Genomic DNA, 25,755 nt, shown 5'->3' with positions numbered 1-25,755 from the left:
GGCTGGTGGGAGGTGTCCCTGCCCAGGGCAGGGGGGTGGAATGAGATGATCTTTAAGGTCCCTTCCCACCCAAACCATTCTGTGGTTCTGTGATTCTATATCTATATTTCTCTACGTCACAACCCAGACAACTGCTCGGGGGGCCGTGACCCCTCAACCCTGCAGCTTTGGCAGCCCCGGCCGAGTCAGGTTCCCGCTCTCAGGCTCCTCTTCCCTGGCGCTGGTGGATCTTCCACCCTGCAGGTCCATGAAGGGCCAAGGGGGGCTCAGGACGAGCCACCCTCATGGGGCACCCGTGGCCACCACTGTCCCTGGGGGCAGTGAGTCCACAGGGCCATCAGGCAGCATTGCCCAGGACCAGCACACTCATGAGGAAGACCATGAGGAAGAAGACCCACATGAAGGAGCGGTCCATCACCTTGGCCACCTTCTTCCATTCGCTGGTCCGGTGCTGGGAGGCTTGGTGATGCCGGCAGCAGCTGGCGACGTAGCCCACGTTCCTCAGCAGGCCATCGTGGTGGCACAGGCAGCAGTCCCGGGGACAGCCCTCTGCCTCGGCACCCACCTCCCCCTCCATGGGGCTCTCCCCCGGCCCCCCAGTGTCCTCCCTGCCCGCCCGCCTGCCTGGCACCCGCCGGGGGCTCTTGCAGCTCTCGCCCACCTCGTAGACACAGCAGAGCCAGGCCATGTGGTGGAGGATGAGCCACCTGGCCCAGGGGGGCACGGGCCGGGGCCCCGGGCCGCAGTGGTGGACGTTCATGATGAAGATGGTCAGCGCGGTGGAGGCCGTGATCATGGTCATGGTGGCGATGTAGTACTTCCCTGCGTGGGTAATGGGTGGTGATGCCGCAGCGGGGTGGGGAGAGACCTGTGCCCACCTCCCCCCATCGAAACCCCCCCTGGCATGGGGGGGTGCCCACCACCCCAGTGCAGACGCCCTGGTCCCATGGGAGGGTCCTGGGTGCCATCAAGGGTCACCGATAAGCGGGACGCTCTCCGAGGGCTGCATGCTCTCCGCCACCAGCAGCTGGAAGACGGTGAGGGCCAGCAGCACTGTCACCCCCAGTGAGACCTTCTCCCCGGAGTCGGCCGGCAGGTAGAAGCCAAGGGGTGCCAGGAAGGAGACCATGATGCAGGGCAGGAGCAGGCTGAAGATGTGAACATAGTGACCAAGGATGAGGAAAAGGCTGAGGTACTTAATGCAGTCTTTGCCTCAGTCTTCAGCAGTAGGACCAGTTGTTCCCTGAGTACCCAGACTCCTGAGCTAGAAGACAGGGATGGGGAGCAGAATGAAGCCCCTGTAATCCAAAGGGAAACGGTGAGGGACCTGCTTCAGCACCTGGAGCTGCACAAATCTATGGGGCTGGATGGGATCCACCCAAGGGTATTGAAAGAGCTGGCGGAAGTGCTCGCCAGGCCACTTTGCATCATTTATGAGCAGTCCTGGACAACCGGGGAGGTCCCAGCTGACTGGAGGTTAGCAAATGTGACACCCATCCACAAGAAGGGTCGGAAGGAGGATCCGGGGAACTACAGGCCAGTCAGTCTGACCTCGGTGCCTGGGAAGGTCATGGAACAGATCCTCCTCAGTGCCATTACACGGCACATGCAGGAGAACAGGGTGATCAGGCCCAGTCAGCATGGGTTTGTGAAGGGCAGGTCATGCCTATCAAACCTAATATCCTTCTACGATAAGGTGACCCACTTAGTGGATGAGGGAAAAGCTGTGGATGTTATCTACTTGGATTTTTGCAAAGCTTTTGACACCGTTTCCCACAGCATTCTCCTGGAGAAACTGGCTGCTCATGGCCTGGACAGGTGTACTCTTCGCTGGGTAAAAAACTGGCTGGATGGCCGTGCCCAGAGAGTGGTGGTAAATGGAGTTAAATCCAGTTGGTGTCCGGTCACAAGTGGTGTCCCCCAGGGCTCGGTGCTGGGGCCGGTTCTCTTTAATATCTTTATCAATGATCTGGATGAGGGGATCGAATGCACCCTCCGTAAGTTTGCAGATGACACTAAGCTGGGCGGGCGTGTTGATCTGCTTGAGGGGAGGTTGGCTCTGCAGAGGGATGTGGACAGGCTGGACCGATGGGCTGAGACCAATGGTATGAGGTTCAACAAGGCCAAGTGCCGGGTCCTGCACTTGGGTCACAACAACCCCATGCAGCGCTACAGGATTGGGGCAGAGTGGCTCGAAAGCAGCGCGTCAAAAAAGGACCTGGGGGTGTTGGTTGACAGCCGGTTGAATAGGAGCCAGCAGTGTGCCCAGGTGGCCAAGAAGGCCAACAGCATCCTAGCCTGTATCAGGAATAGTGTGGTGAGCCGGACTAGGGAAGTGATCATCCCCCTGTACTCGGCACTGGTGAGGCCCCACCTCGAGTACTGCGTTCAGTTTTGGGCCCCTCGCTACAAGAGGGACATTGAGGTGTTGGAGCGTGTCCAGAGAAGGGCTACAAAGCTGGTGAGGGGTCTGGAGGACAAACCTTATGAAGAACGACTGAGGGAGCTGGGGTTGTTTAGCCTGGAGAAGAGGAGGCTGAGGGGAGACCTTCTCGCTCTCTGCAACTCCCTGAAAGGAGGTTGGAGAGAGATGGGGGCTGACCTCTTCTCCCTGGTGACAAGTGATAGGATGAGAGGAAACGGGTTCAAGTTATGTCAGGGGAGGTTTAGATTGGATATTAGGAAACATTTTTTCACTGAAAGGGTTATTAAACATTGGAATAGGCTGCCCAGGGAGGTGGTGGATTCACCATCCCAGGAGGTGTTTAAAAAAAAGGGTAGATGGGGCACTTAGGGACATGTTTAGAAGTGGCTTTTGTCAGGGTAGGTTAAAGGTTGGACTTGATGATCTTAAAGGTCCCTTCCAACCTCAGCGATTCTATGATTCTATGTAGAAGGAGGCGCGGCGGCGGAGGAGCAGCGTGTAGGTGACATCAGGGTAGGGCTCGGAGCAGCAGCCATAGGTGATGACGTTCCTCGTGGCCGGTGTTGTAGATTGTGGCCCAATAATTGACAGGAACCAGTCCAATTAATCAAATTAGTTTATTAAGCAAGCGGCAGCAAGCAAAACAGCGCTGGGCGGCCGGGAGTCTTTGCTCCGCCAACGGCGCACAGCCACTTCCCGAAAGTAGTTGATTATATACTCTTCTGGTTCCCGTATATGTGTCAATCCTGGTATATTCTGTGTCTGAGCGACGTGTTGCTAGGGGGTCGGTCTTGTCCCGCCTCCTGATGGTGGTGGGGCTGAAGGCTCCTCATCTTTATCAGTGTCCTTGGGGAGACTCTTTTCAGCTTATCTCACAACTTAGCTCTTCCCTTTGAAGTGTTAAAACACACCAGATGCCTGTGATTTAGGCCTTGAGGTGTCAAAGTGCCCCAGACAGCACACCGGATGCCTGTGATTTAGGCCTTGAGGTGTCAAAGTGCACCAGATAGCACGCTGGATGCCTGCGATTTAAGTATGTGAAGAGTCGAAACAGTGTAAGTTTTCACCAGCCTTTAAGAAAGCCTGATTTGATTAACAAACATGATTCTATTTATTACAATCCCCCCCCCCCTTTTTTTTTTTTTTATTTACCATTTTGTTCATCAAATCTTTGGAGTTCAGCGTGACTTAAAGCTAATGTTTCTTCTATTGCTGGTTCCTGATCTAATGACTCGTATTTAGCCCTGAGAAGCATTAAATGGGCAGCTTCCAGTCTGCCCTTTACAATTTCAATTACTCTGTTCAATATACAAGGGCCAAATGTTAATCCCAAAATTAATAGTAGCATAGGTCCCGCAATGGTAGACAATAGCGTAGTCATCCATGGGGAATAATTGAACCAGGATTCATACCAACTTTGCTGTGCTTCTCTTTCTTTCTTTCTTTTTTCTAATCCTTCTCGTAGTTTTGTCATGGTGTCTCTAACTACTCCAGTGTGATCTGCATATACGCAGCATTCCTCATCCAGAGCAACACACAACCCCCCTTGCTGTGCAAACAATAAGACACCTACAAGATTTAGTAAAATTAAAATTAGAGTGTGGCGAGAAGGGTGGAAACCCGGCCGGCTAATAAGTTTAGTTTGAACACTCACTCCAATTACCCAGTCCTTTTCAGTGCTATCACTCCTCCCGGGGCATTTCGTGCGATTCCCTTGGTTAACGCTGAGGCAGTCCTCCCAGTGTCTTTGTACAGTCCCACTCTTTGGGTTCTGTTCTCCACAGCTTTGTACTCCTCTGCCTCGCTCGTCAACTCGGTTGCTTTGAGCCACGAGGGGTATCATCTTCTCGGCAGCAGGGGTAGTCTTCAGGGACTGCATCGATTCCAAAATCCTTCCAACACTCATAACATGGGAATTCGTCTGATTCCTTTCCACAAGTTATACAGTCCTCCCGAGTTCTTTTAGTCTGGATCACCATTAATGCCGCTCTTTTTGCTTCTTGATCAGCAAGATTGTTTCCTCTGACTAATGGGCTTAATCCTTTTTGGTGTCCTTTTAAATGTACTACGGCTATTCCCGCTGGTCCTCGTAATGCTTGTAAGACCTGGATTATTAATTCCTGGTGTATTAATCCTTTTCCTTGAGAATTTATTAAACCCCTTTCTTCCCAAATTTTTCCAAAAGTATGCACTACGCCAAAGGCATATTTTGAATCCGTATATATGGTTCCAATTTTACCTTTTAAAAGTTGCAAGGCTCTTAATACAGCATATAGTTCACAAGCCTGTGCAGACCAACTAGGACTCAGAGGTCCTGATTCTATTACACTAAATGTTTTCCCATCAATGATTGCAAATGCTGATTTTCTCTTTCCTTCAACTACCCGGGATGATCCATCTACAAATAGCTTTTCTCCTTCTCCAAGTTCTTCCTCATCTAAATCTGGTCTGATTTTTGTTTGCTCCTCAATGTTGTAAAGACAATCACGAGTTATTTTGTCACTCGGCTCCCCATACAAAAACTGTGCTGGATTCTGCACGCTTGTTACCTCGAGTTCCAGTTTGGGAGAGGAAATTAGGATGCCTTTATATTTTAGGAGCCGGGGCATCTGTTATCCATTTGTCAGCTTTTTGTTGCAAAATTCCCCTGATGTTGTGAGGTGATAATACCCTCAATTCTCCTCCAAAGGTAATTTTATGGGCTTCCTCTACCAAAAGGGCTGCGGCTACTACCACTTGAAGGCAGGTAGGCCAACCCCTACTTACAGGGTCCAGGAGTTTAGATAAGTATCCCACAGGTTTCTTTCTTCCTGCCCATTCTTGTGCTAATACCCCAAATGCGGTCCCTTCATCAACATTGATAAATAGATAAAATGGTTTCTTTACATCTGGCAGGCTCAAAACTGGGGCATTTACTAAATCAGTTTTTAGTGTTTCTAATTGTTTATCATCATCCTCCGACCATTTCAATAATCCATCCTTAGTTAATTTGGTACAGAGGAACTTCACCTTTTTGCTATAGTTCTCAATCCATTGCCTGCAATAGCCAAAGAGACCTAATAATTGCCTAACCTGGGCAATTCGGGCAATCGGGGTCTAATTTCTTAGTTCCCTTGCTTAGTCTGTGTCCCAGATATTGTACTTCTTTCTCAACAAATTGTAGTTTTGATTTTGATACCTTCAATCCTTGTAAACTCAAAAAATTTAGTAACTTAATACTTTCCTGCCTCACTTTTTCTTCGCTATCACCAGCTAGGAGCAAATCATCCACAGATTGGACCAGTGTGACTCCTTCACTTAACTCATACCCCTTCAGGATTTGTTCTAAGGCTTGTCCGAACAAGTTCGGAGATTCGGTAAACCCTTGGGGCAATACCGTCCGCCGTAATTGTTTCCGATGGTTATCTGGGTCTTCCCATTCAAAAGCAAAGTAATCTCGGCAATCTTCTTTGAGAGGGCATGCCCAGAATGCATCCTTCAGATCTATTACACTATACCATTGATTATCGGGCCCTATTTGACTCAGGAGGGTGTGTGGATTCGCCACCACCGGGAATCTAGCTATTGTTCTCTGGTTAATTTCTCATAAGTCATGTACTAACCTATATTTTCCATCCGGCTTTTTTTTTTCGTTTGTTTGTTTTTTTGTTTTTTTTTTTTACAGGCAGGATGGGAGTATTAAAAGGAGACATACAGGGTTCTAGCAACCCCTTTTCAAGTAATCTTTGGATCTCAGGTTTCAAACCTAGCCTCCCTTCTCTAGGAAGGGGGTATTGTTTTATTCTGACTGGTATTTCTGGGTTCCTTATTGTTACTGAAAAGGGTTCAATATCTAACTTACCTACTGTTTCCGGGGTGTACCAGACTTCAGGATTTATTTTCTCTTCATCTATTACTCGTAAGGGACACAGTTTAATTTTTTTTAGTGTTTCATTTTTTACTTCTAAGCCAATTCCTAATTCAATCATCAAATCTCGGCCCAATAAATTATAGTCTGCTTCAGGCATGAGTAGCAGGGACCCCACCCCTACCTTAGAATGGGTTTCAAAAAACACATCCTTTATTACGGGTATTCCAAAAGGTTCTCCTTTTGCTCCAATAACCTGTGTAGTCGCCGAGGATATTTTACATCCTTGGGGCAATTTTTGAACGGTAGATCTTTCTGCTCCCGAGTCCACTAGGAACTCAATTTCTTGTTGCTGGGGACCCACTTTTAGTTTTATCAAGGGCTCTCGTGTTTTTTTTTTTTGTTTTTTTTGTTTTTTTTTCCTCGGGTTCCCAGCAAATAGAGCCCCTGACACCCCTAGTCTTTGAACATTTTCTCATCCATCATTCTCTTTCTGCAGTCCTTTTTAACATGCCCTTTTCCTCCACAATAAAAACAAACCACAGTTCCCCATTCTCTCCCTCTTAAAGGTTTTCGGGTCTCCTGTCTTATCTGGCGAGCTTCAAACCCTTTTCCAGGGGTTGACGTCCTTTGCCCTTCTCTGACTGCAGCTACCAACATTCTGGCTTGTTTCTTATGTATTTCCTCCTCCCTGCGGACATACACTTTCTGGGCTTCCCTTAACAATTCATCCAAACCCCTATCCTGCCAATCCTCCACTTTCTCCAGCTTCTTTCTAATGTCCGTCCATGATTTAGCTACAAATTGGTTTTTTTCCTACCCCCCTGTTTCTTCTCTCTCAAGTGATATAGATTTACTCTAGTCTCTGACCTTATCCACAAGTGTGCATATTCACTCTCCTCCAGGCTAAAGGGTTCCTTAGAATTAACATAAATATGTAAAGCCTGGCATATCCAATCTTCAAAGGACCCAAAAACGGGCCAATACAGGTGGTCACTTCTAATTTGTTTCCCACCCCAAACTTCCATACAATAACGTATCATTTTTGCTTTATCCTTACCCTGCCTAGAAGGGTAATCATCCCAATATTTAATCATTAATCCTAACAAACTGTCTGGCGGTATCTGGGGTAACCTAACCTTAGGCACCGACCCACCCATGGGATCAGAAGGCTTGCTTTTCTTCTGTCCCATCTTCCGGAGTGCCTTCACACACGCACACAATCTTTTCCCCCTGTTCGTGGCCCAGTCCCTCGCGGGAGATGGGAACCGCACTACTAAGGGGTCCGCACTTGCTTCGTCCTCAAGTGGACGTCTCACACAGGCACACTCCAGGATACCCAACCCCAACCGAACGGATCACCGGCCTATACTTACTCACTCCTGAGTCTTCGTTCGGGTCTTCGTGCACAAAGTTTACAGGGTTGCCGGCTTTTATTTGCTTGCTGCCGAATTTCGAGTTCGTCGGTAGAGGTTTTGGGTGTAAAAACCCCCAACGGGGGCCGCTTACTCAGCGGGGCGCCCCCCTGTGAGGTTTACAGCCAAATTGCCTCTATCCGAGTCACGGCACCAAATTTGTTATAGATTGTGGCCCAATAATTGACAGGAACCAGTCCAATTAATCAAATTAGTTTATTAAGCAAGCGGCAGCAAGCAAAACAGCGCTGGGCGGCCGGGGAGTCTTTGCTCCGCCAACGGCGCACAGCCACTTCCCGAAAGTAGTTGATTATATACTCTTCTGGTTCCCGTATATGTGTCAATCCTGGTATATTCTGTGTCTGAGCGACGTGTTGCTAGGGGGTCGGTCTTGTCCCGCCTCCTGATGGTGGTGGGGCTGAAGGCTCCTCATCTTTATCAGTGTCCTTGGGGAGACTCTTTTCAGCTTATCTCACAACTTAGCTCTTCCCTTTGAAGTGTTAAAACACACCAGATGCCTGTGATTTAGGCCTTGAGGTATCAAAGTGCACCAGACAGCACACCGGATGCCTGTGATTTAGGCCTTGAGGTGTCAAAGTGCACCAGATAGCACGCTGGATGCCTGCGATTTAAGTATGTGAAGAGTCGAAACAGTGTAAGTTTTCACCAGCCTTTAAGAAAGCCTGATTTGATTAACAAACATGATTCTATTTATTACAGCCGGCATGCCCAGCGCCTCCCACTCCACGTTCTCCACGAAGTCCGTCAGGTCCCCGGTGTCCAGCCGGTTGCGGAGGTCGATCTGGTTCCCGTTGTAGGTCCAGGAGCCGAAGGTGAGGCGGCACCGCTGCCCATCGAAGGGCAAGTAGGAGACATCCACCTTGCAGGAGCTCTTGGTGATGGCGGGTGAGTCCCACGTGATGTGCCCGTCGGAGCGCAGCACCACGTTGGTCTCCACCGAGCCGCCAAAGCCGTCGTCGGTGCTGGGGGAGGGATCGCTGTGAGGCCAGGATGGCCCCGAGCCCCACGTGGGGCAAGGGTCTGCGGGGCCGGGGCCGAGCACTGGTCCCCAACCCCGTGTCCCCTCCCCACGTCACCCCCAGGAAGAGGGGGCTCACTGCCCCTGGTCACCCCCGTGGTGGCACATCCCAGCTGCCAGGTGGGTGGCACACCAGGCTGATGCCAGCACCTCCTGCCGCCGCCTTCTCACCCAGTCGAGGTGACCGTCTCCCCACATCCCCCACACCAGGACCCCCCCTGCTCCCCGTTGGCAACACCCCCAGCCCCAGCCTCAGCCCCCCCAGCTCCGGGAGCAGCCAGGGGGTGGGGGAGGGTGAGCAGCACCCACTCGTTGTAGAGGATGATGATGTGCGGCCGCCAGACGTAGCTGCTGGGGATGCGGATGCTGTCGATGCCGCCGTAAGCGTCCTTGTCCCAGGCGAGGTGGGCGTCCAGCCAGGCCTGACGGACCCACAGGTAGGAGGTGAGGACCTGGTTCACCTTGTCCTGCTGAGGGCAGAGGGTGGGGGGGGGGGGACGGGGACGGGGACAGGGACAGACCTCGCTGCCCCACTGTGGAATAAATACTACATTGGCTAAAAACACAGAAGTACAGCATTGTTCACACAGGAAGGAAAAGTAGAAAATCAAGAGGCTTCTGAGGGAGAAAACAGCCGCAGCTGGCATGAAGAATACAACACCTGTGGTTCCCTGATAAGCTACATGAGGTACGGGACGGGATGCAATTATTCCGCGGCTTTACCTTAGGATGTATAGCGGATACGGGAATGGGATGATACCAGGAAACAGATAAGCTGCCAATTAGCTGCCCACTCCATACTCGGAGCCAACATTTTGCCAAATTTTGATGAAATGCTGTCCTTTGTGCGAACTTTGCTCGTTAGAATGTCATTATAATACCAAAACACACCTCCACCCCGAAGGCTACCCGCCTCCAAGGTGCGACCGCTCCTTCTTGAGCCTGCGCCCTGAGCTTCTCCTAAACTAGACCTTTAATTGTGAAGCGAGAAAAATTTACACCACTCATGGTAAAAGTATGTACGACTAAAGTCACTCAAACTCCACCTCGAAGATAACAAATAGTAGAAAAATAGCCCGAGAGAGGGGGGATACCCAGGGAAGACACCATCGCAAAGAATTCCATCACTGACTTCTGGGAGCAGGCGACGGGCTGAGCCTCTCTTCCCCCCCACAGGGACGCCTTTGGGTAAGACTTAGATTATACCGAGGGCTTCCTCGGGAAACTTAGAAATTTCTCTAGAGACTCTCTTTTCTACATGTATAGCCAGGCTGTATCTTTAGAACTTTGTCCCGCGTTTTGTAGATGTAACAATACTTTCATTTGCACGTGCTTTGCAGACAGTGTATTTATCACCGGCTGCCCTAAGAACCTATCTATCTGTTGCTTAAATAAACTGCACTTTTTGAAGTAGCTTGTCCTTTTGGTTTCTCACTGAACGCGACCAAAGACTCGAGAGTGGCCGTGCTAGTTCATGAGCACGACTGGACTGAAGGTGCAGTCCAGTAGTAGTGTATCCAGCCAGCCAGCCAGCCAGCCTGTCCAGGGCCCTCTGTAGAGCCTTCCTTCCCTCAAGCCAATCAACACTCCCACCTAGTTTGGTGTCGTCTGCAAACTTACTGAAGGTGCACACAATCCGCTCATCCAGATCATTGATAAAGATATTAAACAAAACTGGCCCCAAAACTGAGCCCTGAGGGACACCACGGGTGACCGGCTGCCAAGAGGATTTCACCCCACTAACCACAACTCTCTGGGCACGGCCATCCAGCCAGTTTTTAACCCAGCAAAGAGTACACTTGTCTATGCCACGATTCGCCAGCTTCTCCAGGACAATGCTGTGGGGGACGGTGTCAAAGGCCTTACCAAAGTCCAGAGAGACAACGTCCACAGCCTTCCCCGCATCCAGCAGGCGGCTCACATGGTCACAGAGAGAGATCAGGTTGTTAAGCAGGACCTCCCTTTCCTAAACCCATGCTGGCTGGCCCTGATTCCGTGGCTGCCCTGCACTTGCCGTGAGAGCTCACTCAAGATGATCCTCTCCATGATCTTCCCTGGTACCGACGTCAGGCTCACAGGCCCGTAGTTCCCCGGATCCTCCTTCCGACCCTTCTTGTAGATGGGCGTCACATTAGCCACCCTCCAGTCATCTGGTACCTGCCCTGTTGACCAGGATTGTTGATAAATGATGGAGAGAGGCGTGGTGAGCTCTCTCGCCAGCTCCCTGAGTACTCTTGGGTGAATCAGTCGGGACGGACAAACGACAAGACTCTCCTTGAAGAGTTAAGTTAAGCTCTCTCTTTATTACAAACTTGGCTTTCTTATATATCTAATCTTTTGTTCATGTGTTCTTTCTACGCATTAGCGTAGCTTCCTCAAATAATGTCTGCCCTAGGTTTGTCCATTGCGTTACACTAAATGCCGTAACCGACGTTACTTCTACTCCCTCTTCCTTTCCCCACAATAGCATTTTTCGCAAGGTCACTTCAGGGAGGATTACGCCCTGCCGCTTTAACAGCAGCGTCCATGTGGAGAGTACAGTCTGCTCTTCCTTAGTTAACTTCTCTCCCATGTCCCCAGTGGCTCACCTACTACAGGTGTCTTCTGAAATATGATCCGGATCCGTCAACAGCTCTGCCCGCTGTCTTCAGCTTCACTGGGCTCCGTCCCCACGACTATTTCCAGTCGTCTTCTTCCTCAGTATCACGTCGGGGTCACCAATTGTCGTTTCAGTCGGGACGGACAAACGACAAGACTCTCCTTGAAAAGTTAAGTTAAGCTCTCTCTTTATTACAAACTTGGCTTTCTTATATATCTAATCTTTTGTTGACACTCCGTTCACGTGTTCTTTCTACGCTTTCAATTGGTTAGGTTACATAGCACACGCGCTCGTAGCTACAATACGATTGGTTATTGAAATCCTGTTCGCATTGCTCAAAATCTGGCTTCCTCACAGCCTAACTCTCCTTCTTCTCTGAAGCGATCTTCTTCTTTCTCCTTTTTGTTACTTTGCCCTTATATGACGCAACTCGCGGCCTTCTTACGCCTACACTGCAATCTCTATCTCTTCTGTCAAAGGGTCTACGGGCCCGCCGCATCCCCCAACATGTATGTTATTGCATGCCTTAGTAGATTGCTCTGTGTTATGCCCTGCGAGACTAAAATGAACCCAGCAGAAGCGGTCTCCTGAGCAAGGGGGTGGAATATGGGAAAGCAACGGCAGATCGGCGAGGAGGATTGTAAATACACTCAAGGGACTCGCACCTGGGTGCTGGAAAACACATATATCACACCAATCGTTATTCAGTCTCGGGTGCTGGCAAGAAAAACGTTTGGATGACATAAGCCTGTGATGGACTCACAGACACCTCATCTAGCTGCTTGAGAATCTTGGCCTGTTGTGGAAGAAGATCAAAGCACAGTACCAGCAAGAACAGGGAGTCCGCATGCGCTCTTGCTAACGAGGACTCTTTTGCTGCCAAGGATTCGTGATAACAAGGACTCTCTTGCTGCCAAGGATAAGTTTAACAATGCTACTAGTACCGCTATTTCTGAGTTGTTGCTGGATGTAGATAGTATTCGATATGCGATGTTGCAAAACAGAACTGCTACTGATTTTTTGCTTTCAGCTCACAGACATGGTTGTCAAGATTTTAAAGGACTGCATTGTATGAATCTAAGTGACCACTCCAAATCCATCCATGCCCAGTTGCAGGAACTGCACCGACCGAACCAGCAACTTGTGGAGACCACTGGGTGAAATCTCTTTGCTGGCTGGACTTGGGGGTGGGGTTGGTTGAAGCAAATTATACTCATTGCCTGTGTGGAAGGAATTTGTCTGTTATGTTTAGTATGCTGTTTGCCGTGTGTAATAAGCATTATACGATCAGTTGTAAATGCCGCTTTGCATCGTACCCTCGTACGAGTTGTAGAATATGTTGCTCTAAAAACTATGTGTGTATCCATGAGAACCCGACCTTCACAGAAGAAGCTAAGACGGGATTACAACAATGTAGTCACGTATCAGACAGCCGCTGTTAGCAAAGCTGGATCATGAGTTTGGTGAGACTCGCTGCATACGCTGGCCACGCGTGCAGCGACTCTGGCCTGTACTTTTCTACTCAGTCCAGTGCAGGAGAGTCTGGTGGGACTTGCTGCGTGCACTGGCCACGCGTGCAGTGACTCTAGCCTGTACTTCTCCACTCAATCCAGTGCAGGATATAAGGGGGCTGTCTCGGGTCAGAGACGGGGAGAGAGACATGAGCGAGGGGGAGAGAGACATGAGCGCACTTTGAAGATACAGGGGATGCCCTGAAGCACTGTGTCTGCCCCCGCCCCCCCCCCCATAAGTTCTATGTTCATTAACCCCAACAGCTCCGAAGGCATTACAGCATGTTGCAAGATAAGATATAGTCTACTACTGCTGCAAGACGCATTGAACACCTTCCTACAAGAATTTCAACTTTATGCCCTGATAGGACAGTGGGATGATGCACTCGCAAAGAGCCTGACTGCACTAGAGTGGGTATTTTTGCCACATACCTTTTCAAAACCAGTAACTACGATGATTGAAATGTTACCGCGATTGTTTTTCCAGGGTCGTTTGTGCTGTCAGCAGCTTTCTGGAATGGATCCAAGCCACATACATGTCCCCACCAAAAAGGATGACCTTGACCCTTGGTTAGCACAAAGTCTTAACCTCCTTAGTACATTATATTGGGCAAATAAATTATTCTTTCCCCTGGCACAGACTATTACAGTCACTTTCACAAATTCCTTTACAGCCGCGCATCCTGCTAGCACCAAAGCCTCTTGATGGCACCTGTTCGGTGTTTGCAGATGGTTCAGGGACACAGTAAAGGCTTTGGACTTATTTCAACAGGAACTGCTAAATGTAGGCAGAATCTCAATGTGTTACTGGTATTGTTCAAAGACTTGAAGGAGCATTTCTAAAACAAGTAGAGAACCAATGGTTATTTAGTCTCTTACTGCAATTACTGTTGCTTTTATGAAAAAGACTGTTTCCTTATTTTATTGTCCAGATACGCTCTCATAGCTGTTTACTTGGCCCTTTAACTGAGGGAAACACAGTTGCGGATTATCACACTGTTGGTAACAACTCCCAACATTATGCAGCAAGCTAAAATGTCGCATGATTTTTTTTCATCAAAATGCGAAGGCATTGAGGAAGCAATTTTCTTTGACACAACAACAAGCACATGATACTGTGTGAACGTGTGCCGGTTGTCAGCAGCTGGCTCCTCTGCCATCCTTTGCGGGGGTTAACCCGCGAGGGCTTACGCCTGATGAACTTTGGCAATCCGATGTTACGCGCATTATGGAATTTGGACATGTTTCAGTTGATTTGTTTTCTCACTTTGTTGTAGCTACTGCTCATACAGGAGAGAAGGCTTGTGATGTTATTCGACGTTGGTTGCAATGCATCGCAGTCGTGGGAGTACCGAAAACTATAAAAACTGATAATGAACCAGCTTATGTGTCCGCTAAAGTACAGGTCTTTTTTTTTTTACAGATATGAGGTATTAAACATGTCACCAGTATTCCTCATTCCCCGACTGGGCAAGCAATTGTGGAGCGTATGCATCATACTTTAAAAACCATGCTTGCTAAACAAAAAAGGGGGAATCCCGTAGGTATGACACCTCAAGAGTGAGTGTATAAAGCAACTCATGTTTTAAGTTTTCTAAACATGTCTTCTTTGTCATCCACAGCAGTAGAGCGACATTTTGTAAGAAGTGTTGAATGGCCTGAACAACCAAAGGTGTATTATAAGCACCCTAAATCGGGGTGCATGCTAACCACAGATAATACTGCAACAAATAGAAGTTGTGAGCAAGACAATTCTGTAATGATTTGTACTTCTCATCCGTCTCTTTGCTTCGGCTCAAAATGCAAGTATACAAGAATGTAATCAATCTTATTGTGTAAAGTTAACGCGAGTAAGGTATAAAACAGCAGTAATATGGATAGGGAATTGGCAAAACGCATTAAAAACACGTCTTTCTCTGTATTGTGATTGGGAGTACAACTCTCGAAGACTTTGTGTTACATCTCTCCCCTGGAATACGTTGCTACATGGCTGAGAAATGGTTAAACACCATCTCCAAGGTGCTTTTGACATGTCGTTGCAAGAAAATATTCGTCCTTTACATGACCAGCTAAAAGCTCAAATACTAAACATTCAAGACTTAATGAACCGCAATGTATTTGAAATATTACAAAAGGATTTCTCGTGGGTAAATCCAAAGAAATTGGCTTTCTGGGCTAAGTTTAGGAATCTGGGTATTTATTGCCTTAGCAGGGTTCTTCTTGATTCTGTTTTTAATTGTGTTCAGTATGATATATAACCTGCTAAGAGCGTCACAACGAGTAGAAGCACGAGTCATGGCCACCTTGTTAATAAATGGTCTGGTGTTAAACAAAAAAGGGGGAGATGGGGCAGATCTACGAGCAGAGGCCTGCGTACGGCCAAAGACACAGTGAGCAGAGCACACAGTAAACACAGAGCCAAGAGAACAGTTCGTACCTTCACTCCATCCTGTGACGACCATATAACGTTCCCGAATCTCGGACAAAGAATAGGGCTAAGTATTCTTCCTTCGCTGGGAACAGCCATGGCATTGAATATGTTGAATAAGATAGGGTGTTGGGCAAGTAAACAGATAAACCTTACAACTGAAATCATATCTAGCTTGCTCACTGATGTTGATAGCATTCAGCATGCTACGTTGCAAAATCGAGCGGCTATTGATTTTTTGCTGTTAGCTCAGGGTCATGGATGTGAAGATTTTGAAGGTATGTGTTGCATGAACCTTTCCAACCACTCATCATCCATTCATAAGCAGTTGCGGGATCTGAAGGATAACATGTCCAAATTAAAAGTGGTCAAAAAGGTTTCGATGACTGGTTAAGCTCATGGGGTATAACGGGATGGTTATCAGATTTACTAAAGCAAGGGCTCATGCTATTGTTGGTTATATTACTATTGGTTATGGTAGCCTCGTGTGTTCTCCGCAAAGTGACTGACATGATAGAAAATGCCATGCATAAGGTCTGGCTGGCTCAAGAAGAAAAAGGGGGGATTGTAGGAATGTGTCTGAGAGAAAATGGTCACGTGAGCCAGCCTCCCTACTATGAGAGATTAGAGCAAGAGCAAAACAGGTGGTAGAAGATGGAATCAGTACATGGCAAAAACGGGAACTGAGAAGGCAGAAAACATGTTGTGCTAATGACTAAGCAATTTACTATGCGAATTCTTGTAACCAATCTGCTGTGTGAACGAACTGCATGGACAGCGCGTGGACAGCGTAACTAGCTAATCAGAAATAAGCGAGTCGCGTGTACGGCGACAACACAGGGTATAAAAGGTGATGATCTGTGCTAATAAACGGCTTCTGTTGGTTCACATTGGATCGTCTGGAGGCCAGTTATTTCTCCTCACCTAGCCAGCCTCGGAGCAGATCTCTGGGCGGTAGTCTTAAATAGTCGTTTAGCCCTAAACAAGACCTGCAACGTATTCAGGAGACATAACACTAGGAACATGCTGGTTTGAGCATCCCAAGGATATTCAAAATTCTCAAAAGCTGTCATGCCTGACCCGAAGGAGAAAAGCCGTTTCCATCAGAGGTGACACGATAAGGGAATGACTGAGACAAAGAGGCTCCAGCAAAGGCTTGTAGAACATCTCTTATCACACAGACAAAAGGACAAAGTGATTCCTACTGGATTAGCGTCTGGAAGGGTAGTCATACATTTAACCAGGGCTAATGACATTGAGCAATTTTTTTACCAAAAAGGAAAGAAATCAACCAGTCAGATAATCCCTTTAGGTGTAGCATAAAGAGAAGCAAACAGCGGCAGGACATGCGGGAAGAATTTTAGGCGCCTCGCACAGACTGTAAACCCTGGAGTACCCAACCAACGGGAAAGAGGGGAGGGAAAAATTGGGCCGGGATTAGGAAATAAAAAGGTGTGGTGTTTCAAGAACGGAAAGTGTGCCTACTTGCTAGGTCACCCGCTCTTGCAAGAGCGTGAATAAAAATGTGCTTCCCAGAGGATTCTGCCTGAGCCTATTTCATTCGGACCGGAACTTATTTCTCCCACCATTCTGTGTGTCCAGAGAAGGGCAAGGGAGCTGCTGAGGGCTCTGGAGCACAGGCCACGGCGCCGGGCCCTCAGCCGCCCCACAGCCGGGCGCAGCCCCGCCGCAGGCCCCGGCCCCGGCCCCGGCACCGGCCCGGCCCACAGCGGCGGCTGATGGCGGCGCTCGGGGGTTCCCTCACAGGACGCCGCGGTGTTCCCCCCCTCCGATTATTAACCGCTCCTAATTTTTCAGACAGGCAGAGATGATCTGTTACCGAGCATCCCAAGGGAGATCAAGAGAGACTTCTGGGCCTTGGGATGACTAGGAAAGGGCTCAGGAGCGCAAGTCGTGTTCTCCTCTGTCGTTGCAGGCCCAGGGAAGGATGAGGAAAGCAACAGGAAGAGCCAGCAGATCAATACCTGGCTGCGAGCCTGGTGTCAGTGGCAGGACTTTGGGGTTTTTGATCACAGCATGGTTTACAGGACAGCAGGCCTGTTGGAGACAGATGGGATACACCTGCCTCAAAAGGGGAAAAGGATCCTTGCACAGGAGTTGGCAGGGCTCATCAAAGGGGCTTTCAAGTAGATTTGAAGGGGGAAAGGGATGAATCCGGCAGCAGAGACACAAGGGTCGTTGATGGTTAGAAACTACAGCTGCTCCTGGGAATGGTCAGGTAGGAGTGAAGCCTTCTTCCAGCAAAAAGGTGTCAGGACCAGTAGGCCAGCTGAAGTGCTTCCACACTCATGCCTGCAGCATGGGCAAGAAAGAGGAGGAGCTGGAAGCCATTGTGCAGCAGGACAGCTATGACGTAGTCGCTGTCACGGAAACGTGGTGGGCTGACTCGCACGACTGGAGTGCTGCATTAGATGGCTACAAACCCTTCAGAAGGGACAGGCAAGGAAGGAGAGGAGGTGGGGTGGCCCTGTATGTTGGGGAGTGTTGTGAACATCGAGACCTTAATGATGGTAAACACTGGGGTTGAGTGTTTCTGGATAAGAATGAGGGGGAGGGCCAACAAGGCTGATATGATGGTCTGTTATAGACTGCCCAACCAGGACAGAGAGGCAGGTGAAATATTCTGTAAGCAGGTGGGAGAAATCTCACGATTGCTGGCCCTTGCCCTGGTGGGAGACTTCAACCTACCAGATATCAGCTGGGAACACCATACAGCTGAGAGGGAAGAGTCTTGGAGGTTTCTGGGGTGTGTGGGGATAAATTCCTGACACAGCTGGTGGGGGAACGCACTAGGGAAGGAGCCCTGCTGGACCTGCTGTTTGTGAACAGAGAAGGACTTGTGGGGGATGTGATGTTGGAGGCCGTCTTGGGCACAGTGACCATGAAATGACAGAGTTTTTGATTCTTAGGGAAGCAAGGAAGGGTGCCAGCAGAACTGCCACCATGGGCTTCTGGAGGGGGGACTTTGGTCTTTTCGGGATCCTGCTGGAGAGAGCCTTCCTCTAGGTTTGGCTCAACACCCAGAGGAGAAGTGAAAAACTGTCTTCTCAATGGAAGACGACAGCGAAGCTGAGCAGAATCGCTGGGCTCACCTACCTGATGGCTGTCTGAGACGTGTCTTCCATTGGTCAGACGACAGGGACAGATGTAACGCTGCCTTGCTCTGTAAAAATGGAATTGGGCCCTGCACTCGGGATCCCTCCCTCCTCCACGAAAGATGAAACTGGAATTTGGACTACTGGGGGAAGCCCCGTCTTACCAAGAAAATACTCAATGGCTTTGGCTAGGCGGTTTTGTGATAAAACACATGGACGCGTGTGCGACGAGCGAGGGAAACAAGCAGTCGACTCAATATGAGTGATAAAGCAAGCTTCAGCTTTATTGCAGCTTCATCAGACTTTTATACTCTTATACTTAGATATGCCTATTTGTCTTACAACTATTGGCTGTGCGCTAAAGATTACATTATTCATACTCCTCCTACATGCAGTTTCTTGGGTCCAGGTTTGTTCCTGTTCTCTCACAGTCTACTTTCTCAAAGTTGTTTATCTGACTTAAGGAAGGTCAGCACGGCCTTCAGCATCTTTCTTATCAGCGTGACTCGGAATTCTCCATGCAGGCAGGCATAGCTTACTTCTGACAATCCTGCATGGCGCCGTGTCCGTTCTCATATAGCCATTCCTCAACACGGGTGACAATTTTTAACCAGATTGAGAAAAGGTGGACAGTCCCCGGAAGACATATGGCAGTAAAGGGGATTGTGAGTTCTTGGCCCACAGGTTGGAAGTTTTCCGGTGCAAAACCCAAGCAGGAGGCTGGAGGGCAACCGTGGTCATACTTCCCATTCCAAAGGCTGCAGATGGGTTATGCTGACGTGCCTCCTGTGGAAGGCGTTAAGCACCCGCTGGTAATCATGGATCAACCCTCAGGAGGAGTAGAAGCTTTTCCTACCAGGAAAGCTGATCCCCCAGGAATGGTCAAAGCACTTTTGTGGGAAATCATTCCCAGATACTGACTGAAATGAAACCAGAGGATCAGACAGGGGTTCTCATTTTTCAGCAGGAATACTAAATAATATCTATAAAAGTTCAGCCTGGAGAAGATTGCGGGGAGACCTTGGAGCCCATTCCAGCCCCTCAGGGGGCTCCAGGAAAGCTGGGGAGGGACTCTGGATGAGGGAGGGGAGCCATGGGACGAGGGGGAAGGGGTATCCACTGCAAGAGGGGAGATTGAGCTGAGATCTGAGGCAGAAATTCTTGGCTGTGAGGGCGGTGAGCCCCTGGCCCAGGTTGCCGAGAGAAGCTGTGGCTGCCCCATCCCTGGAGGGGTTCAAGGCCAGGTTGGCCGGGGCTTGGAGCAAGCTGGGCTGGTGGGAGGTGTCCCTGCCCAGGGCAGGGGGTGGCACTGGGTGGGCTTTAGAGGGCCCTTCCCACCCAAACCATGCCCTGAAGGGGTGGGGCCCTTCTCCTTCTCCTTTTCCCCTTCTCCTTCTCCTTCTCCCTCCCTTCTTGTTATGGTTTGAGAAACCCACCACAATTTCTTGTCCTTTAGACAACTACTCTCTCACCCGATGACCCCTCCCCACCCGGGAAGGGGAATTGGGGAAAAGCAAGGAAACAGGAGGGTTGCAATAGAAATCGATTTAATAGGATAAAACTAAAGAATTAACCTTAATAATGCTAAAGAAGCAGTGTCAATCCCGATATCAATATAAAATACCCAAGGACTACACCCAGCCCATTCCATCAGCAGGAAGCCGTGCACTCCCAGCAGGGGACAGCCAATGGGGGACACTGCGAGCGCTGTGGCTTCGGGAGGAAGGGAAGGGCTCAGGGCTCCGAGACCGCGGCAAGGAGTTCTCTGGACCACCGCCATCAAGGGAGAGTCGAACTACACAGCAGACTTTATAATTTATATTAAATGTGATGTTCGTGCTATGAAATAGTCCTGTTGGCAGCTTGGGGCAAGTGCCCTCCTTCTCTTGCTCTTCCTCATCCCTTGCTGCGTGTCACCAAGGGGGGCCCTGACTGCCCTGTGATGTCACAAAGCGGGGCTCTGACTGCCCCACGATGTCACAAAGGGGGACGTGCCCCCCTGCCACACTATAAAAGGGGGACGCAGTCCCCACTGGAGCTGTCAGCGGATGCTGGGCACCGCAGTCTGGCATTGTCTGGGCAGACTGCAGCCTCGGCCTCTGACACCCCAGCAGTCTTGCGGGTCCCGTCACTGGGGACCCAGGAGGACACTGGGGAGCCGCATCGCGGTTCTGTGCTGGTGACTCGGAGCACCGCAGCCACACCGGAGTCGGTGCCATGGGGCGCTCTGACGCCGTGTCTCCCCTGGGCCCTCTCATCCTGATCGTGACAGGGCTCAGCATATTCTCATCCGTGCTGCAGAGCAAGCGGCTTCAGGTAGGTGACTGTTGCACCACACTGTGCTGCGGCATGGGGTGGCGAGGGATGGCATGGGGTGGTGTGGGGTGCCGTGGGGGGCTGTGGTGTGGGACTGGGAAGCGCTCCCGTCTCACCCAGCTCCTGGGGACCTTGCAGAAGTGGTGGAAGAAGAACAAGAAGAAGCGTCAGACAAGCAAGACAGGAGCCCGGACAGAGAAGCAGAGCGGTGAGTGGCCCCAGTATGGAGCACCCTGCAAACGGCCGACACCCCACGGCAGCCCTGAGCCGGGGCTGTGCAGGGGGCTGCCGGCCGCTCAATCTGTCTCCTCCCGCTGCAGCTTCTCGGGCAGTGGATGGAAGAGTGGAGAAATCCCGGCCCAAGCAGGAGAAGCGGTGAGTGTGGGGGAGACCCCAGATGCTGCCCCAGACCCTCACCCCGTGCCCTGCCCCTGCCTGCGCTGGGCAGCCCTGCCCACCGGCCAAGGAGGGGTGCTGCCCGCGGGTCCCGCTGGGCTCTGGGGTGCAGCGGGGTCTCTTTCTCCTCCTCTGCAGGGCGAGTGTGGAGGCCTTGAACAGGAAGCCCCTCTCCCCACGGGCCCCGCTGGCCACCATGGACTCTCTGACAGACAGAGGCTCCTCTTCCTTCAGCTCCCTCTACTCCTTCCCAGAGCCCTGGCCTGGTGCGATGGCGGAGCTGGCAGCGCTCAACCGCTCAAGACCCCGCCATCCCCCCAGGGCTGTCAAGGGGAGGGTGGAGGAGCCAGGGCCAGCCCTCTGCCAGGAGCCCCCACAGGAACTGCCTAGAAGGACCAATCAAGAGCCGGTCCCCAGGGAAAGCAGGGACAGGGCGCAGAGCCCTGTGCACACGCAGCCTTCACCCTGCAGCCCCCCAGCCATGGCCTCGGACCAAGGGGAGCTGGTCATGGAGCTCCTCCACTGTTTCGAGTGCACCCAGGAGATGGTCAGGCAGTGCTGTGAGATGCTGAAGGTGCTGCAGGCCCGTTGGCAAGGGGCAGCGGGGGCCTGTGATCGGAACCTCCCCGGGGAGCCCTTCCATCCCCTGGGCAGGATGGAGGCGCAGCAGCAGCTGGGGTCCACAGTGAAGCCCCAGCACCTGGGAGCGGAGCGGCCGTGGGTGGATGCAAACACGGATAAGGCTGAGGATGGGGACATGGACAAGGAGGAGGACACAGGACCAGAGAGAAGTGTGAAGGAGAAGGAAAGGAGCAGCCCTGTGGAGCTCGGCAGGGGGAGCCTGGCGGAAGTGAAGAGAAACAGCAAGATGGGGCCGGGCGAGAACAACTCCATGGGGCCAAGCACCAGCAGCCCCCCAGGCTCAGGCAGGAGCACCCCCATGGATGTGGAAGGGAGGACGGACAGGGCGCAGAGCCCCGTGAACGTGCAGCCGCTCACCAGCAGCCCCCCAGCCAAGGCCACAGACGAGAGGGAGCTCTACTTGGAGCTCTTGGACACTGTCAAGACCTTGGAGGAGGAGAGGCAGCACCACAGCGAGCCCGTGGACAGGGAGTGTGACCAGGCGTCCCCAGGGCTGTGCCCGCTAGGACGGTGCCTGTGTCACTGCTGCACCCGGCTCTGCCACCGCCTGAAGGACTGCTGGAGACGCTGCTGCCGGCTGCGCCGCGTCCGCTTCAGCAATTTCCCATAATGGGTGGGAAGTGTGGGGCCGGGAATCCCCTGGGGTGCCCCTCTTGTCAACCAATAAAAAAGTCAGTATTTTCTCTATCCCTGGTGCTGTGGTTCATCCACCCTTCCCGCAGCTGGGGGTGTTACCCCCTCAGTGCCCAACGCCAGTGCGACAGGCTGGCACCCACGAAACTCGGGGGGAGGTGGTGGCTGATACACCCCGATGGGTGTGTTGGCGCCTGACCCCTGTCCCAGTTGAAGTGGCTGCAGGTCCCCCTGGACAGAGGGAGATGGCCAGGAGAAGGACCCAGAGGGAGACGGCCGGGACAGGGACCCTGGCGCAGCTGGGGATGCTGAGGATCGGGCCCTGCTCCTGGCTTAAGGATGCGGAGGAGAAGTGATCCCCCCGTCAGGTGCTGCCCGTGGGCCCTGCTGGGGTCCAGGGCGCAGAGGGGTCTCTTCTCTCTCCTCCTCTGCAGGGCGAGTGCGGAGGCATTGAGCAGGGACAGGGTGCAGAACCCTGTGTACATGAAGCCTTCACCCCAGAGCGCCCCACCCCACCCCACCGCCCCCCAGCCATGGCCTCGGACCAAGGGGAGCTGGTCGTGGGGCTCCTCTGCTCTTTCGAGTCCACCCAGGAGATGGCCAGGCGGTGCTATGAGATGCTGAAGGTGCTGCAGGCCCGTTGGCAAGGGGCAGCGGGGGCCTGTGATCGGAACCTCCCCGGGGAGCCCTTCCATCCCCTGGGCAGGATGGAGGCGCAGCAGCAGCTGGGGGCCACAGTGAAGCCCCAGCACCTGGGAGCGGAGCGGCCGTGGGTGGAGCTCTACAGACCCCGATGGCTGCGGGTGTTTAGAGCATCGAGGGGTTGAGTCGTAGTCGGGTTTTCTGCTGCGTTCAGGCTGTTTCAGCCACTTACCAGCCCGATCTCCAGCCGAAACAGGGCTGAGTTTTGGTTTTGGTGCTGAGCTCTCGCTGACGGCCTCACGCAAGAGCATTAACTTGGGTTTGGCTGAGCATCTGCCTGCACCCAAGTGCGGTTCGCTCACACAGCAGGGCTGCACCCCTCACCGTCCCCTACCCGCGCAACAACCTGCACCCGCCCCTGAACGTGGCGGCTTCCCCTTGTGCGGCTCCAACGGCAGCTTCCCCTTCAAATTCCCCCACTCCAACCCGGCGAGAGCCCTGCAGCTGCTGCGGGACCCTGCCAGCCACCCGCGGCACCCAAGTGCTGCCCCACACCCGCCATGGGTGCTATGATGGACCCCAGCACTGACCTGCCCTGCCCTGGGTGGGCAGCAGCCCCAGAGCTCCACGAGCCCCGCACTCTGTCACCAAAGGCATCGAGGACCAGACCCCTCTGTCCCTCCTGGGCACCATCCTGGCCCCAGCCAGCACCCGGAGGGGACGGGGTGGGGGCTGCCCCGCTCCCCTGGGACCCTCAGCAGGGCTGCCGGACACTGGAGTGGCGTCTCGGGGGGCTGCAGCAGACCCGGCCCCTGGCCAGGCAGGGTGGCAGGCACCGGTGGGGACACAGGAGGAGCGGAAGGTGTCCATGTGTATATATATATACGGTCCAGAGGAGGCCCCGGAGATGCTGGGAGGGCTGGAGGCCCTCTGCTGTGAGGACAGGCTGAGAGAGTTGGGGGGTTCAGCCTGGAGAAGAGAAAGCTCCGCGGAGACATTGGAGCCCCTTCCAGTCCCTCAAGGGGCTCCAGGAAAGCTGTGGAGGGACTCTGGATGAGGGAGGGGAGCCATGGGACGAGGGGGAAGGGGTTTCCACTGCAAGAGGGGAGATTTTGCTGAGATCTCGGGCAGAAATTCTTGGCTGTGAGGGCAGTGAGCCCCTGGCCCAGGTTGCCCAGAGAAGCTGTGGCTGCCCCATCCCTGGAGGGGTTCAAGGCCAGGTTGGCCAGGGCTTGGAGCAAGCTGGGCTGGTGGGAGGTGTCCCTGCCCAGGGCAGGGGGTGGCACTGGGTGGGCTTTAGAGGTCCCTTCCCACCCAAAGCATTCCCTGAAGGGGTGGGGCCCTTCTCCTTCTCCCTCCCTTCTTGTTATGGTTTGAGAAACCCACCACAATTTCTTGTCCTTTAGACAACTACTCTCTCACCTGATGACCCCTCCCCACCCGGGAAGGGGAATTGGGGAAAAACAAGGAAACAGGAGGGTTGCAATAGAAATCGATTTAATAGGATAAAAATAAAGAATTAACATTAATAATGCTAAAGAAGCAGTGTCAATCCCGATATCAATATAAAATACCCAAGGACTACACCCAGCCCATTCCATCAGCAGGAAGCCGTGCACTCCCAGCAGGGGACAGCCAATGGGGGACACTGCGAGCGCTGCGGCTTCGGGAGGAAGGGAAGGGCTCAGGGCTCCGAGACTACGGCAAGGAGTTCTCTGGACCACCGCCATCAAGGGAGAGTCGAACTACACAGCAGACTTTATAATTTATATCGAACGTGATGTTCATGCTATGAAATAGTCCTGTTGGCAGCTTGGGGCAAGTACCCTCCTTCTCTTGCTCTTCCTCATCCCTTGCTGAGTGTCGCCAAGGGGGGCTCTGACTGCCCCACGATGTCACAAAGCGGGCACGTAAACCCCGGCCACACTATAAATGGGGGACGCGGTCCCCACTGGAGCCGTCAGTGGATGCTGGGCACCGCAGTCTGGCATTGTCTGGGCACACTGCAGCCTCGGCCTCTGACACCCCAGCAGTCTTGCGGGTCCCGTCACTGGGGACCCAGGAGGACACTGGGGAGCCGCATCGCGGTTCTGTGCTGGTGACTCGGAGCACCGCAGCCACACCGGAGTCGGTGCCATGGGGCGCTCTGACGCTGTGTCTCCCTTGGGCCCTGTCTTCCTGATCGTGATGGGGCTCAGCGTGTTCTCAGCTGTGCTGCAGAGCAAGCGGCTTCAGGTAGGTGACTGTTGCACCACACTGTGCTGCGGCGTGGGGTGGCGAGGGATGGCATGGGGTGGCGTGGGGTGCCGTGGGGGGCTGTGGTGTGGGACTGGGAGGTGCTCCCGTCTCACCCAGCTCCTCGGAACATTGCAGAAGTGGTTTAAGAAGAAGAAGAAGAAGCGTCGGACAAGGAGGACAAGAGCCCGGCCAGAGAAGCAGAGCGGTGAGTGGCCCCAGCACCGAGCACCCTGCAAATGGCCTACACCCCACGGCAGCCCTGAGCCGGGGCTGTGCCGGCAGCTGCTGGCCGCTCACTCTGTCTCCTCCCTCCGCAGCTTCTCAGACAGTGGATGGAGGAGTGGAGAAATCCTGGCCCAAGCAGGAGAAGCGGTGAGTGTGGGGGAGACCCCAGATGCTGCCCCAGACCCTCACCCCATGCCCTGCCCCTGCCTGCGCTGGGCAGCCCTGCCCACCGGCCAAGGAGGGGTGCTGCCCGCGGGTCCCGCTGGGGTCCGAGGTGCAGTGG

At 52.4% G+C, this 25,755-nt stretch overlaps 1 protein-coding gene across 1 annotated transcript in view; it reads right to left on the bottom strand.

The window, feature by feature from the left end:
• Window positions 1–337: 337 nt before the first annotated feature.
• LOC128902167 (neuronal acetylcholine receptor subunit alpha-10-like) overlaps window positions 338–25,755 on the bottom strand; it is a 41,805-nt gene continuing 16,387 nt past the window's right edge. Inside the window, exons 2-6 of the mRNA XM_054184607.1 lie at window positions 9,036–9,187; window positions 8,412–8,670; window positions 2,891–2,986; window positions 979–1,156; window positions 338–822 (exon numbers count right to left, since the gene is read on the bottom strand). Coding sequence (XP_054040582.1) covers window positions 338–822; window positions 979–1,156; window positions 2,891–2,986; window positions 8,412–8,670; window positions 9,036–9,187 — 1,170 coding nt within the window. The remainder of the gene's footprint in view (window positions 823–978; window positions 1,157–2,890; window positions 2,987–8,411; window positions 8,671–9,035; window positions 9,188–25,755) is intronic.

The sequence above is a fragment of the Rissa tridactyla genome, chromosome 1 (genome assembly GCF_028500815.1).
Source record: "Rissa tridactyla isolate bRisTri1 chromosome 1, bRisTri1.patW.cur.20221130, whole genome shotgun sequence".
Classification (NCBI taxonomy): domain Eukaryota; kingdom Metazoa; phylum Chordata; class Aves; order Charadriiformes; family Laridae; genus Rissa; species Rissa tridactyla.
This window is presented reverse-complemented; position numbering and strand designations above follow the sequence as displayed.